The sequence below is a fragment of the Tupaia chinensis genome, unplaced genomic scaffold, assembly GCF_000334495.1.
Source record: "Tupaia chinensis unplaced genomic scaffold, TupChi_1.0 Scaffold000250_1, whole genome shotgun sequence".
In the NCBI taxonomy this organism is placed as follows: domain Eukaryota; kingdom Metazoa; phylum Chordata; class Mammalia; order Scandentia; family Tupaiidae; genus Tupaia; species Tupaia belangeri.
Genome location: NW_006159730.1, coordinates 2,428,866 through 2,443,231, shown reverse-complemented (window position 1 = coordinate 2,443,231; position 14,366 = coordinate 2,428,866). Strand labels below are relative to the sequence as shown.

Genomic DNA, 14,366 nt, shown 5'->3' with positions numbered 1-14,366 from the left:
TTCCCAGACTGGAGAAGGTATTGGGGCTGTCCCCAGTGGGTGTTTACTGATGCACATACTTTCTCTCTCCCTCTCTCTGCCCCCCCCCTTTTCTCTGGCAAGCACATGTGCCCTATAACAGATTTTTTTTTAACTAGAAATTTATGGGTTTGGGAAAAACAAAAACACTGATTTCATACTTGATATAATTTAAAAATATCAAATTTTAATGAACATGTACTCAATGGGCCAGCTGGTTATGTGGTCAGTAAGGCAGCTAGATCCCATAGGGCTGTGGGGTTTGACTCCCAGAACTGACTGTGAAAACTACATCGTCAAGGTGTGTGTGTGCGTGCACCAAAATTCTGAAAGGAGAAATGGAATGATTGTGGGGTGGCTATCCCCTATGAGGATGTTTTTTCTCTTTCCTCTTTCATTTATCGAATTTAAAAGAACTGTATATTCAGGGAAAGAACTATAGAACAACCATGTTTTGTGGGAGAGGGAAGTATCTTGATTACTAAAAGTAATGCCTCTAAGGTAATGCAAAATAAAATCCCTATAGTATTCTGAAAGGCTCGTAAAGTGCATGGCTGAAAATACCACCCCTCCGCGCACACACACGCGCACACACACACACACACACACACACAAAACGGGATTCTAAACGGTGATGTTTACATGACTGCTTACACAGAGGTAACTTAATTTTTACAGATGAAATAGTATGCTACAAGCAGTATATAACTGGCTTGGTGTTCACTGACTTTGATCTTTAACTAGTTTGGAGTATTTCATGGTAGTGCAGAACCACATCATCTTAAGACCCTGGCATAGAGGTGCTTGGTAGGCTGCAGGTTTACTGTGTACTTAACTGCAAACCACTAAATGAGGTGCATCCAAGGGAATGTCATAAAAATAATTTGGACTACTAAGGTCTATGTCATATCAAAGGCAATTTTTTTTCTCAATTATAATGCTTAAAGGAGCAAATCTTTTTAAAGAACCTATAATCTTGGGCTATTACACATTTTCTTCTGGTGAAAGACTTAGATTTTCATCTTAGAGCTAGGGTCTGAGGAATCGCTGAACCTCCCCCCCCCTTAAACAAACAGCAGTTTAGTAATACAGGTAATGTGGGAAGATCTGCATGTAACTTAAGGATGTTAAGTATAACTTCCTTTTGAGATTAGAAGAATAAATTGAGTCCAGTAATCAGTGCCTCTTTAACCTACATTGTCTGAAAGATAATAGCAACTCCAACAAAGACTGACTTTACAAAAGATTTAGAGGGGCCAGCCAATGGTATGGGGGCTAAGGGGGCTGAATCCTACATGGCCCACTGCAGCACAAATCCTGGACCTGGCTTGAAAAATATGCCAGGGCGGTGCTTTCTCGCTTCTGTCTCTGTCTCTTTCTGGTGAGCACATGTGCCTTAAAAGCAAAAAAAAAAAAAAAAAACTAGGAAAATTTTGTAATAAAATACTGACTTCTCTCATGCAAAAGAGGCAAAGGGGAAGGAAAAAAGATAAATAGTTTAACTCTTACCGAGATAATGAAAAATCTGTTGAATTGGAATATGAACACTTCTGCATTTCCAGTCTTTGAGGACTGTGAAGCTTTAAAGTGCATTAAGAGAATTACAGGCACCATCAACTATCAATCAGCTTGACAGAATTTGGAATAAAACAATCTCTGAAGCCTTTTAAGAAGGCCTTTACGAGGTAAGGCAAATGTGTGTTGGCTATGTTACCTGGCCTTTCAGTAGAGTTAAGGGTTACATGATTGTTATATTAAGAATTAGACTAAATATGAAGCATGCTCTGTTAAATTGTTTTGAGTAACAGTGGAGAAGGAAATATCAAATCATACAACTTTTAATTCCCACAAGTTGAGTATGTGGAAGATAAACTGGTACCCATATGCTGCTTACGGGCTGTCTGAATACCTTGTACACTCAATCATACATAACGTTCATCCTAGATATTTTCATACATAAAATTTAGTTGACTCTTATGGCAAGTTAGATGAGCATCTCTGAATGAGCAATGCATGACAAGAATCACAGACCCGGACAGGCTTTGGTGAAGAAGGCAAAGGCAGTTCGTTGTCAGAGCAGGCATTACAGAAAATTTCCCCGCAGTTTCTACAGTGGTGCTAAAAAATAGAAAAATAAGGGGGAAAAAAACTATGAATAAAATTGGTCATTTTTGCACCCAAATTTTTGGACTTCCTAACTCTCTTACCTTTCTTTTAGACAGTGAGAATTCCTTTTCACAAAGTTTACAATGTGTTGCTTCCTTGTCTTTCAGCCAAACCAGTCCCTAGTAAGAAGTGTAAATATTAATGCTCAAAGTAGTAACAGCAAAAATGACATGTGAACACTGTTTTGTTCAAGTATCTTTTTTTTTTTGGGGGGGGGGTTGCTATAGGGTGTGTGCACTCACCAGACAGATAGAAAGTGAGAAATCACCCCCCAGGGGGGATGGCCACACTGCAATCCCTTCTCCTCCATTCTCTTCTTGGGATCTTGGGCACGTGCACACACGCACCCGATGTGAGTTTAAGCCACGGGGTCCGGGACTCAAACCACAGTTGACTACATGGGAGTTTAGCGATATATTCATTATGCTAATTGCTGGTCTCAAAAGGAGCTCTCTTCAGGTGGCTTGGGCTGGGGCAGATAGGGGACAAAGATGTTGTAGAAGGGATTCTTGCATTTAGATGCACTGACAACTATATCTTGATAAATTGTACTGACTACTTTCCCACATATAAACCTATTCACCTTTCATAGGAATCTGATGCAGAATCATAAGCTCATTTCAGAAGAGAAAACAATCTCAGGATATGTGGCTTCCTAGAAGTCAGAAAGTATTAATAGTGTTGCATTGGAGCCCAAGGATTCTCAGATGTAAAGGTAATTTCCCTTTATCATGCCACACTCAGAGGAAAGTTTGGATGAAATTATTCTTAAGGTCAATTTCACATAGGGTGATTATTAATAATGTGAGGAGGGAGGAGAAGAACTGAATCGCCAGCGTCCAAACTCCCCATTTAGCGCTTCTGCCTCTGACTTCTTGGGAGTATTAACACCTTATACAAGACTTGCCCTTATGCTGGAGACTTACACATACATCTAATATCTTCCTACAGGAGGAAAACATTTTTTACTCACCTGCAGTGCTTTGTTGGCTTCTTTTATATCTTCTATCTTAAGTTTTGATCTAAAAAGATTAAGGAACAATATATTGGCATTTTTGTGTATGACACTATTAGTAGCCATCATTTATTTGAGGTTTGAGGGTACAGAAAGATACTATGTTACACCCTTTGCATGCATACTCTCATTTAATTCACCAAAGCCTATTTTTTGGGGGGTGGGGTAGTTTCATAGGGCACATGCACTTGCTGGAGACAGAGAGGGAAAGTGAGGAATCACCCCCAGAAGGGGATGGCTACAACACAATTCTTTTTCCTCCATTCTTCTCTTAGGACTTTGGGCATGCATACACATGCACCCAGTGTGATTTTTTAAGCTGCCAGGTCTAGGGCTCCAACTGCAGTTGGCCATGTCTGGCACCTTTATCACCACGCCACCAGTTGCCCTCCCAAAAGCCTGTTTTAAAGATGAAGAAGGCCTGATGAGGTTTAGTCACTTCTAAGAGGTCCCAGAGATGATAACTGGAGCATCCAGGATTCTAACACTGGGCTGTGTAACCCGAAGCCCACATGCTAATCATTAAGCACAGGTTCTCTAGCAGATACAGGAAGTGCTAAGGAAGGAATTACTGCAGAAGCTATGATGCTTTTCTACCTCTTCAAAATGAAAATGCATATTGTAAAAAGCAGTATTTAATTACCTGTGATCCCATTACCCAGAGATTATCTTCTGTGTCTTTCTATGGGTGTTTGTATATGTAAGTATGTTAAATAGAATAATTTTCTACATAGTTTCTGATAACCAGCCCTTTATTTTTTACTCACCTGCAGTGCTTTGTTGGCTTCTTTTATATCTTCTATCTTAAGTTTTGATCTAAAAAGATTAAGGAACAATATATTGGCATTTTTGTGTATGACACTATTAGTAGCCATCATTTATTTGAGGTTTGAGGGTACAGAAAGATACTATGTTACACCCTTTGCATGCATACTCTCATTTAATTCACCAAAGCCTATTTTTTGGGGGGTGGGGTAGTTTCATAGGGCACATGCACTTGCTGGAGACAGAGAGGGAAAGTGAGGAATCACCCCCAGAGGGGGATGGCTACATCACAATTCTTTTTCCTCCATTCTTCTCTTAGGACTTTGGGCATGCATACACATGCACCCAGTGTGATTTTTTAAGCTGCCAGGTCTAGGGCTCCAACTGCAGTTGGCCATGTCTGGCACCTTTATCACCACGCCACCAGTTGCCCTCCCAAAAGCCTGTTTTAAAGATGAAGAAGGCCTGATGAGGTTTAGTCACTTCTAAGAGGTCCCAGAGATGATAACTGGAGCATCCAGGATTCTAACACTGGGCTGTGTAACCCGAAGCCCACATGCTAATCATTAAGCACAGGTTCTCTAGCAGATACAGGAAGTGCTAAGGAAGGAATTACTGCAGAAGCTATGATGCTTTTCTACCTCTTCAAAATGAAAATGCATATTGTAAAAAGCAGTATTTAATTACCTGTGATCCCATTACCCAGAGATTATCTTCTGTGTCTTTCTATGGGTGTTTGTATATGTAAGTATGTTAAATAGAATAATTTTCTACATAGTTTCTGATAACCAGCCCTTTTCACTTAATAATGTATCCTAAACAGTTTGCAGCTACTGACTTGATACTAAGTACCTGCCAAATCACTGTTAGTTACATAGTATGTTCCATGCAAAAGAATATAGTCTACATAATTATCTATTATTGAACTTTCAACTTGCTTCAGATTTTTCACCCCAAAATTAGTTCAGGGCCAAGTGGTGGCATAGCAGTAATGAAAGCAGATTTATGTGGGAAAGATCCTGGGTTCACTGAGCATGCTGGGTAAGCAGCATACGTATGCCTGTACTCCAGGCTGGCTAAGACGGGATAAATTATGGCATGAAAACCCTGTTGGGGTCTATGTGTGTATCTCTCTGGTACTCTCATAATAAACTTAATTTTTTCTTCTTTTTTTGGAGAGGTTTTTGCTATAGGGTGAGTGCACTCGCTAGAAAGATAGACAGGAAGTGAGAAATCACTCCCCAGGGGGGATGGCCATGCCGCAATCCTTTCTCCTCCATTCTCCTCTCAGGATCTTAGGCACGCATGCACACGTGCCGGTGTGAGTTTAAGCTGCCGGGTCTGGGACTCGAACCACAGTCAACTACATGGGAGTCCAGCAACATAGCCATTACGCTAACTGCTGGTTCCTGTTTTTTGTTTTTTAACAGCCCAGCCTGGTGGGTGCAGTTGGTAGCAACCTGAACTGCAGTGCTGGAAATTGACCATGGGTTCAGATTCCCAGGTCAGCCTAAAAACATGCCAGGCATGTGCATACATGGCCAAGATCCTAAGGAGCAGGAGGGCCAGGGAAAGGGGATCATGGCATGACAAGATTCTGTCAAGGGAGCTTCTTTCTTACATGACCACACATGTTATCATGAATTAAAAAGAATAAATTAAAAATTGTTTTAAGTTGCTCATTGAAATTAGAATGTCTGGGGGCCAATAGATGGCATAGTGGGTACATTACTGGACTCCAACAGGGCCAACCACTGTTCAAGTCCCAGACCCAGTGGCTTTAAACCCACCCGGGCCCGGGGCGAGCACCAAGATCCCAGGAGGAGAATGCAAGAGAAGGGATTGTGACATGGCCATCCCCCCAGGTAGTGATTTCTCACTTTCCCTCTCACTGTCTCTGTCTCTCTCTGGCAAACACATGTGCTCTAAGGCAAAAACTAATAAATAAATACAAAGTCAGTAACTACTTAAGTTGAAGAGAAAAGAGAAATTACTCGCTAAGTTTATTGCCAAGTTCTTCAAGAACTTGCTCTTGTTCATGATGTATTTTTTTCAACTGCTGATTTTCATCCTGGAGGTTAAGAAACTCCTGCAAATAATAAAAAAAAGAAAGGAATTTAAGAGAGAAAAACTCTACATCGTACATATACCATTAGTTAGGAACGATTTTTTAAAATTTAATTTTTAATTTAATGTTTTTGTTTTTTTTTATCTTTTTTTTTTTTTTTCTTTTTGAGAGGTTTTTGCTATAAGGCACATGTGCTCGACATAGAGAAAGCAAGAAATCATCCCCTGGGGGGATGGTCATGCCACAATCCTTTCTCCATTCTCCTCTTGGGATCTTGGGTGCACACACACCCAACGTGAGTTTCAGCCACTGAGTCCGGGACTCGAACCACAGTCAACTATATGGGAGTGCAGTGACACAGCCATTACGTCAACTGCTGGTCCCAGTTTGGTTTATTTTAAAGACAGGGTCTTGGCCGGCAGGTGGCATGGTGGTTGGGATGCTGGATTCCCACATGGCCGACTGTGGTTGGAGTTCTGGACCTGATGGCTTGCTTTCTCTCTTTTCTCTTTCTGCTGGTCCAATTTAAAACAATAATAACAAATGGAATTAAATAAATAAATCTTTAAATAAATAAATACAGAGTCTTGACATGTTGTCATCTCCCAGTCTCAGAGTCCTAGCTGGGACTTCGGGGGTGTATCACCACGTCTGGCTCTTTTCCAGACAGGACTTGCTGTGTTGCCCAGGCCAGCCTTGAGCTTGTGATCCTTTGTACTCAGAAATCCAACCCAGGCCCACCCTGTGGTGCCAGCATGCAGAGCTCAACTTCCTAGCACCACACACCACTGAGGCTGGGCCTCCTTTTGCTTTTTACAAAAAGTGTCCAAAGCTCTTTCCTAGCTACCCTTTTTTTTTTTTTTGGAGAGGTTTTTGCTATAGGGCATGTGCCCTCCCCAGAAAAAAAAAAAAGTGAGAAATCACCCCCCAGAGGGTATAACCATGCAGCAATCCCTTCCCCTCCATTCTCCTCTTGGGATCTTGGGCACGCATGCACACACACCTGGTGTGAGTTTAAGCCACTGGATCTGGGACTCGAACCGCAGTCGACTACATGGGAGTCCAGTGACATAGCCATTACGCTAACTGCTGGTCCCTCTTTCCTGGCTACTCTATGTATCAACTGTTTTCATTCACTTAATTTCCTTACTGATATTCTTTATGAATATTTGTATATATGGTTTCCTGAGTATAAATGCAAGATATGATTTATCACTTTAAATAAATCAACATTTGTCAAGATATGATTTTTAAAGTTTTACCACTATTTACTTTTTTAAGACCAATGATTTGTTGGGTCTCATTTCTAAGATGAGCTAAGACATCTTTTTCTTTTTGAAGATCTTCCTGCAAAGTCTGCCTCCATTCCTTCTCAATCTTCAAATCGGTTTCCAGTTGTACCCTTAAATGACAAATAATACATAGAAATTTAGTGCTATTTCTCATGAATACAACATGACAGTTATATTAATTCTTTAATAAGAGCACCATTTTAGATAACATTTTCTCTCATAAATGTTTTTTGGTAAACAAGTTCAACAGAAGTTTTTTGATAACGAAGTTATCAATTCACATGCCAGCTATAAAAGAAGTCTCATTAAACAATAATTTGTTATTTATTACTTTTATATATCCAAATGTTGTATAAGCCCAGAAAAAGCCTTGGAAGGGCACATACCATACTGTAAAAATTGCTTACATCTTGGGAAAGGAACTAGAGGAGATTTGAATAAATGGTTTTAATTATTTGCATCCTGTGCCATGTAAAAACTTTTATAACAAACTAATGAAAAGGATTATTCTTTTATAAGAATCACAGCAACTGCTAAATTGATTTAACATCAGAGACAGAAAAACCAGCCCCTGTGCAAATGTGGCAAGCTGATCACTGTGGGGTAGACCTAAGAACAAGTAGACATCTCCACAAAGTCTGCACTGCCTGGAAATGCCCGCTCTCATCTAAAAGCACTCCTACATTATTCTGACCACCCCTGCTAGTTAGCAAAACAAAAGTCCTCACAGCCCTACTGCAATGTACAAGCAGGAGGGAGCCACTGAACAGTGGCTGAGGCCACATGTGAGGCTCTGGTTCAGTTCTGTCAGTCTGATCCAAATAGGCTAGGGCAAAAGGGTCAGGATGTGGTGAAACTCAAAAATACCCCCTCTTTCTCAAGAAAAAAAAGTTGAACACTTCAAAGGAAAAATGTAGGTGACATCAACTGGCAACTCACACACACACACACACAAAAATAGACTATCACCAGTAGTCAAAGATATGCAAAGTCAAATAATAAGGTTCAATTTTTTTAGGCTACAGAATTACTTTAGGTTAGCTGTGATATGACGCTTTGGCCCTATATTGATACAATACAATGTCCATGATATAGTAAATAAACAAGATACTAAAGAATATATAGCAAAATATTATTTTTTTAAAGAATTATTGGGACGAGCAGTTGGCGTAATGGCTATGTCGCTGGACTCCCATGTAGTCGACCACGGTTCAAGTCCTGGACCCGCTGGGTTAAACTCACGCCAGACACGTGTGTGTGCATTCCCAGGATCCCGAGAGGAGAATGGAGGAGAAGGGATTGCGGCGTGCCTATCCCCCCTGGGGGGTGATTTCTCGCTTGCTGTCTCTCTGTCTCTCTCTGTCTGGCGAGTGCGTGTGCCCTATAGCAAAAAACCTCCCCCCCCCAAAAAAAAAAGAATTATTGAAATTTATTTATTTATTTATTTTAATTTGACCAGAGAGAGAGAAAGCAAGCCACCAGGTCCAGGACTCAAACTGCTGTCAGCCATGTGGAAGTTCAGCACCCTTAACCACCACATCACCTGCTGGCCCCAGCATACTATTTCTAAAAAAAAAAAAAATTTCTGCATATGAAAAAAAAAAAAACAACCTATGAGAATATTCATCAAAATGTTACAAAATGGGGCTGGCCCCATAGCACAGTAGTTGAGCACTGTGCATTGGGAGCCAGGTTCCACATGGCTAACTGTGATTTGGGTCCTATCCCTGGTGGCTTGAGGGACATGCCAAGCATGTATGCATGCGTGTGCAAAATCTCCTGATGGGGAAGAGAAAATGAAGGACCGGGTCTGCTGCATAAACATGGCCCACTGGTAGATACTTTCTCCCTCTTCCTCTCTCCTTCCCTCTGCCTCTTTGGTGAGCAGATCAGACAATTTAAAAAAAAAATTACAAAATGGTTATCTCTAGTTTTTATTTTCTGCACCCTTCTTCCTGTTTTCTTAGATATCAGCCAAGAGTTCATACATTTTCTTAGATATTGGTGCCAAGAGTATGTAATCTTTATGTTCAGCAACTGATAAAGTTATCTCCATTTTAGGGGGAAAAATAGAATTTGTTTTTTCTAACAAAATTCCAGCTGCCCATTTCCATACAGACTGTTCCAATTTTTCTGTGCCATCAGAGCATCCCCTCATTTTCAGATTGCTAACATATTCATGCCGTATCAAAATGGCACCAATAGGGAGACAAAGCTACTGTTAAGAGTCTCACTAGGATGAAAGTCTCTCTGCAGCTGTACCAAAGTCCTACTGAGTAGTTTGCTCTATAGAGATGTGACAGGTTCCTGAATCATTGTTTGGGTCATCCTTAGGGCAGGAGTCACATAGTAGCATCAATACACAATAAATACCTACTTTTCTTATTTTTAATAAGTATTTGCCATAAGGCATGTGCACTCACTGGAGAGGAGAAAGACACTGACAAGGAAAGTAAGAAATCATTTTCCACCAGAGGATGGCCATGCTGTAATCCCTTCTTTATGCTCCTTCTGAGATTTTGGGCACTCATGCACAACTGCCTGGTGTGACCTTCAAGCCATAGTGTCTGGGACTGGATCCCTGGTTGGCCATGTGGGAGTCGAGCACCTTAACCACTATGCCACCTACTGACCCCCTTACCTATGCTTTTGTCAAACACTAGAAAGGTGATTCAGTAACAGAGAACCAGAGTTTCAAGATTATTTTCTATCAACTGGCAAAATGTCCTAGTGCTGCTTTTCATGTGCTTCCTATGGCAGTTTCGGTCTCAGGCTTTGTTGTGACCCCCACAATAAACTTGATGACTTAAATATTCCTCATGATTTCTGTGGCCAAAGGAAGCCATGAAAGTGCTTAAAATTATGAATATTTTTGTTTGCTGAGTGTGCTTTTTTTGTTTTTTGTTTTTCTTTTTTTGGGGGGTAGGGAGGTAGCTTTTAGTTTCACAATTTTCACAATGTATAAATAATGCAAGTCTTCAACCAAGATAATATTCCCTTGCCTAGAACCTTATTCTATATACCAATTCCTCATAATATTGTTTTTTGTGGTAAACCAAAAAGGAGCATAGCATTCTAGCTCTGTACAAGATGAAGTAAGCGTATTACTTTTTAAAAAATTATTTTTTATTTATTCATTTATTATTTATTTATTTATATCGAGAGGTTTTTGCTATAGGGCATGTGCACTTGCCAGACAGACAGAGACAGAAAGCGAGAAATCAACCCCCAGGGGGGATGGCCACGCCGCAATCCCTTCTCCTCCATTTTCCTCTCAGGATCTTGGGCGTGAGTTTAAGCCACCAGGTCTGGTATTCGAACCATGGTTGGCCATGTGGGAGTGTCCAGTGCCTTAACCACCATGCCACCTGCTGGTCCCCAGCATATTACTTTTAATCCTTCAACTAAGTACAGTTAAAAACCCTGGATATTACATATAAAACAAATATAAGAGATTGGCAGGTGGTGTGGTGGTTAAAGGCACTGGATTCTCACATGGCTGTCCCCTCATTTTGTCTAAAGAGTCCCTGTCCACATTCCTGTACTGGCATGGTCTTAGTGGAGGATGGCTAAAACAGGAGATTTAAATGAGATCCAGAGTCTCATAGTACCCACAGTGCCCAGATGCAATTTGAAAAAACATGTCATACCAAGAACCAGGAAAATCTCAACTTGGAAGACAAAAAACACAATAAATAGATGTCAACATGTCAGACAATTCTAGAATTATCTAAAATTTAAAAGTGGCTAACATGAAAATGTTCCCATGAGCAATTAAAAGCACACATGAAAGAATAGGAAGTCTTACAGAGGGAAAAAAAAAAAAAAAGAAAATATAACAAATAGACAAATGAAGCTAGTGAGGGAAGAATGAACAAACTTGAAAATAGGACAAAAAGGGTGGCATGGCGGGTAAGGGTGCCACATGACCACCCTTGGTTCAAGTCCCAGACCTGGCAGCATGCTTTCTCACTTTCTCTCTAACTCTGTCCCTCTCTGGTCAAATTAATATAAATAAATAAATGTATAAATAAAGTTAAATAAAATAATTCTTTAAAAAGAAGACAGGACAACAAATTATTCAATCTGAACAACAGAGAAAACAGACTGGAAGGGGAAAAATAGTCTCAGGGATCTGCACAACTATAAACAAAGATATAACATTCATAATATCAGAGTTCCTAAAGAAAAAGAAAGCAAGTGAAGCTAAAGAAACAATCTGGGGGGACCAGCAGATGGCATACCAGCTATATCACTGGACTCCCACATGGTTCAAGTCTCAGACTCAGTGGCTTGAAAATCACGCCAGGCATGTGTGCACATGTCCCCAAGATCCTGAGAGGAGAAGGGAGGAGATGGGACTGCAATGTGGCCATTCCCCCTAGGGGATGATTTCTCACTGTGCCTGTCTCTCTCTGGTGGGTGCATGCAGTGCCCTAAGACAAAAACCTCTAAAAAAAAAAAGCAATCAGACCAGCCTGTGGCCTGGTGGTTGAGGCAGGCCATCTCACATGGCCTAACATACAATTTGAGCCCCAGATCCAGCAGCTTCAGAAATTCATCAGGCACAAGTGTGTGTGTTCTAAGTTCTGAAAGGATGAAATGAGAGGAAAAGGGACTGAGGCATGACCATTTCCCATGAGGCTGGAAGGCAGCCTCTCCATTTTTCTCTGGCAAGTGCATAGGCTCTCTAGCAGAGAAGGACCAAAAAAAAAAAAAAGGCAAAACAACAATAAGAGTGGAGATATAGTGACTGAAAGTTTCTGACATTTGGCAAAAACAAAAATCCACAGATTGGTGCCAGCAGGTGGCATAGTGGTTAAGACACTGGACTCCCATATGGCCAATGGCAGGCAGTTCGAGTCCCAGACCCACAGCTTGAAAAACACACAGGGTGTGTGTGTGCGTGTGTATCCAGAATCCAGAAGAGAGGAGAAGGGATTACAGTGTGGCCATCCTTGGGGAGGATGATTTCTCAGTTTCCTCTCATTGTCTCTGTCTCTATATCTCTCCAGTGAGTGTGCATGCCCTATGACAAAAACCTTAAAAAAAAGAAAATTAAAAATGATAGCCAAATTCCAAATAAAATAAATCCAAAGAAAAAATTTTGAAAGCAATTGGGGAGACCTGACATAATGCCTACAGAGGAACAGTGATTCAAAGGACAGCATTTTTCTTCAGAAACCACGAAAGCCAAAAGAAAGTGATACATTTTTTAAGTGCAGAAAGAACTGTCAAACCCAGAAGTCAACATACAATGAAACTATCCTTTAGAAATGGAAGTGAAATAGATTTTGATGCTTACAGACCTACTCTAAAAGAATATTTTTGCCAACAGGCCCACCCTAAAGAATGGGTAAAGGAGTTCAGACACATTTATCTTAATTTGACTAGAGAAAGACAGACACACAGAGAGAAGGAAAGTAAAAAGGCAAGCCACAAGTCCAGGACTCGAGTCATGGTCAGTCATGTGGGAATGTCCAGTGCCTTAATCACCACACCACCTGCTGGCCCCAAGAGTTTTCTAAATTGTACTTAAGACAATAAATTATGTTTAATGATCGAAGCATATATTATATCTAATGTCATAATACAGAAGAAATGTTTAAGCAAATTTTAAGGGGGAGAGTGTAGTTTATATAATATAGTGCAATTATATAATATAGTGCCTAGAGCAACGACTAATATACATCTGTATAATATCTACACAGCCCTGTAGCATAGTGGTTAAGCACTGTGCACTTGGGCCAGATTCCATTTGGTCAATGGCAGTTGGAATCTTGGCCCTGGCAGCTTGAAAGACATGCCAGGAACATGTGTTTGCATGCCCCAAATTCTAAAGAAACTAAGAAGTGGAGGAAAAGAATTATGACATGAACAAAGCCATTGGGAGTTTTTCTCATTCTGGCAAATACAAGCACCCTCTAGCAATGAAAACTATACAAAGAGGAACAGCAGATGGCATAATAGTTATGTTGCTTGACTTCCATGTAGTCGACTACGGTTCACATCCCAGACCCAGTGGCTTAAAATTCACGCCGGGCGTGTGTGCGTGCATGCTCAAGATCCTGAGAGGATAATGGAGGAGAAGGAATTGCAGTGTGGGCACTCCCATGGGTGGTGATGTCTCACTTTCTGTCTCTGTCTTTCCAGAGAGTACACATGTTCTTTAGCAAAAATCTCTTTAAAAAAAATACACACACACACACACACACACACACACACACAAAGAGATTCACTCAAAAATACTATAGATGGGGGGCTGGCAGGTGGCATGGTGGTTAAGGTGCTGGACTTCCACATGGCCAACCACAGTTTGAGTCTTAGACCTGGTGGCTTGCTCTCCCAGTTTCTCTCTCTCCATCTCTCCTCAAATTAAAAGAAAATACATAAATACATAAAAATAAATAATTAAAAAAAAATCCTACAGATAGGGACCATCAAGTGGCATAATGGTTATGTTGCCGAATTCCCACATAGCCAACTATGGTACAACTCCTGAACCTGGTGGCTTCAAACTCATATTGGATGCATATGTGTGCATGCCCAAAATCTCAAGAGGAGAATGGAGAAGGGATTGCAGAGTGGCCAACCCCTCTTGGGGGTGATTTCTTGCTTTCTCTCTCTCTCTCTCTGCTTCTCCAGTGAGCACACGTGCCCTTTAGCAAAAATCTCTCTTAAAAAAAATAAATAAAAACAGAAATCAGCAGGTGGCATGGTGGTTAAGGAGCTGGAGACTCCCGCATGGCCAACCACAATTCGAGTTCCGGACCTGGTAGCTTACTCTCTGACTTTCCCCCTCTCTCTCTGTGTCTCTTTCTGGTCAAATTAAAATAAATAAATTAATTAATTTAAAAAAAACTTACAGATAAATCAAAATGGATGTTGATTTACCTATATTGACTTGGGACCAGCAGGTGGCATAGTGGTTAGGGTGCTGGACACTCCCACATGGCCGACCACAGTTCAAGTCCCAAACCTGGTGGCTTGCTTTCTCATTCTCTCTCTCTTTCTTTCTCTCTCTCTTTCTCTCTCTCTCTCT

At 40.8% G+C, this 14,366-nt stretch overlaps 1 protein-coding gene across 4 annotated transcripts in view; it reads right to left on the bottom strand.

The window, feature by feature from the left end:
- Window positions 1-435: 435 nt before the first annotated feature.
- RUFY2 (RUN and FYVE domain containing 2) overlaps window positions 436-14,366 on the bottom strand; it is a 49,179-nt gene continuing 35,248 nt past the window's right edge. For 3 of the 4 annotated variants that reach the window (XM_027772047.1, XM_006148941.3, XM_006148939.3), the window contains exons 14-18: window positions 7,305-7,434; window positions 5,959-6,053; window positions 3,967-4,015; window positions 2,226-2,303; window positions 436-2,136 (exon numbers count right to left, since the gene is read on the bottom strand). In XM_027772047.1, coding sequence (XP_027627848.1) covers window positions 1,993-2,136; window positions 2,226-2,303; window positions 3,967-4,015; window positions 5,959-6,053; window positions 7,305-7,434 — 496 coding nt within the window. In that variant the 3' untranslated portion in view covers window positions 436-1,992. Of the gene's footprint in view, window positions 2,137-2,225; window positions 2,304-3,157; window positions 3,207-3,966; window positions 4,016-5,958; window positions 6,054-7,304; window positions 7,435-14,366 lie in introns of all 4 variants that reach the window. The other variant, XM_014587976.2, reaches the window with a different exon arrangement.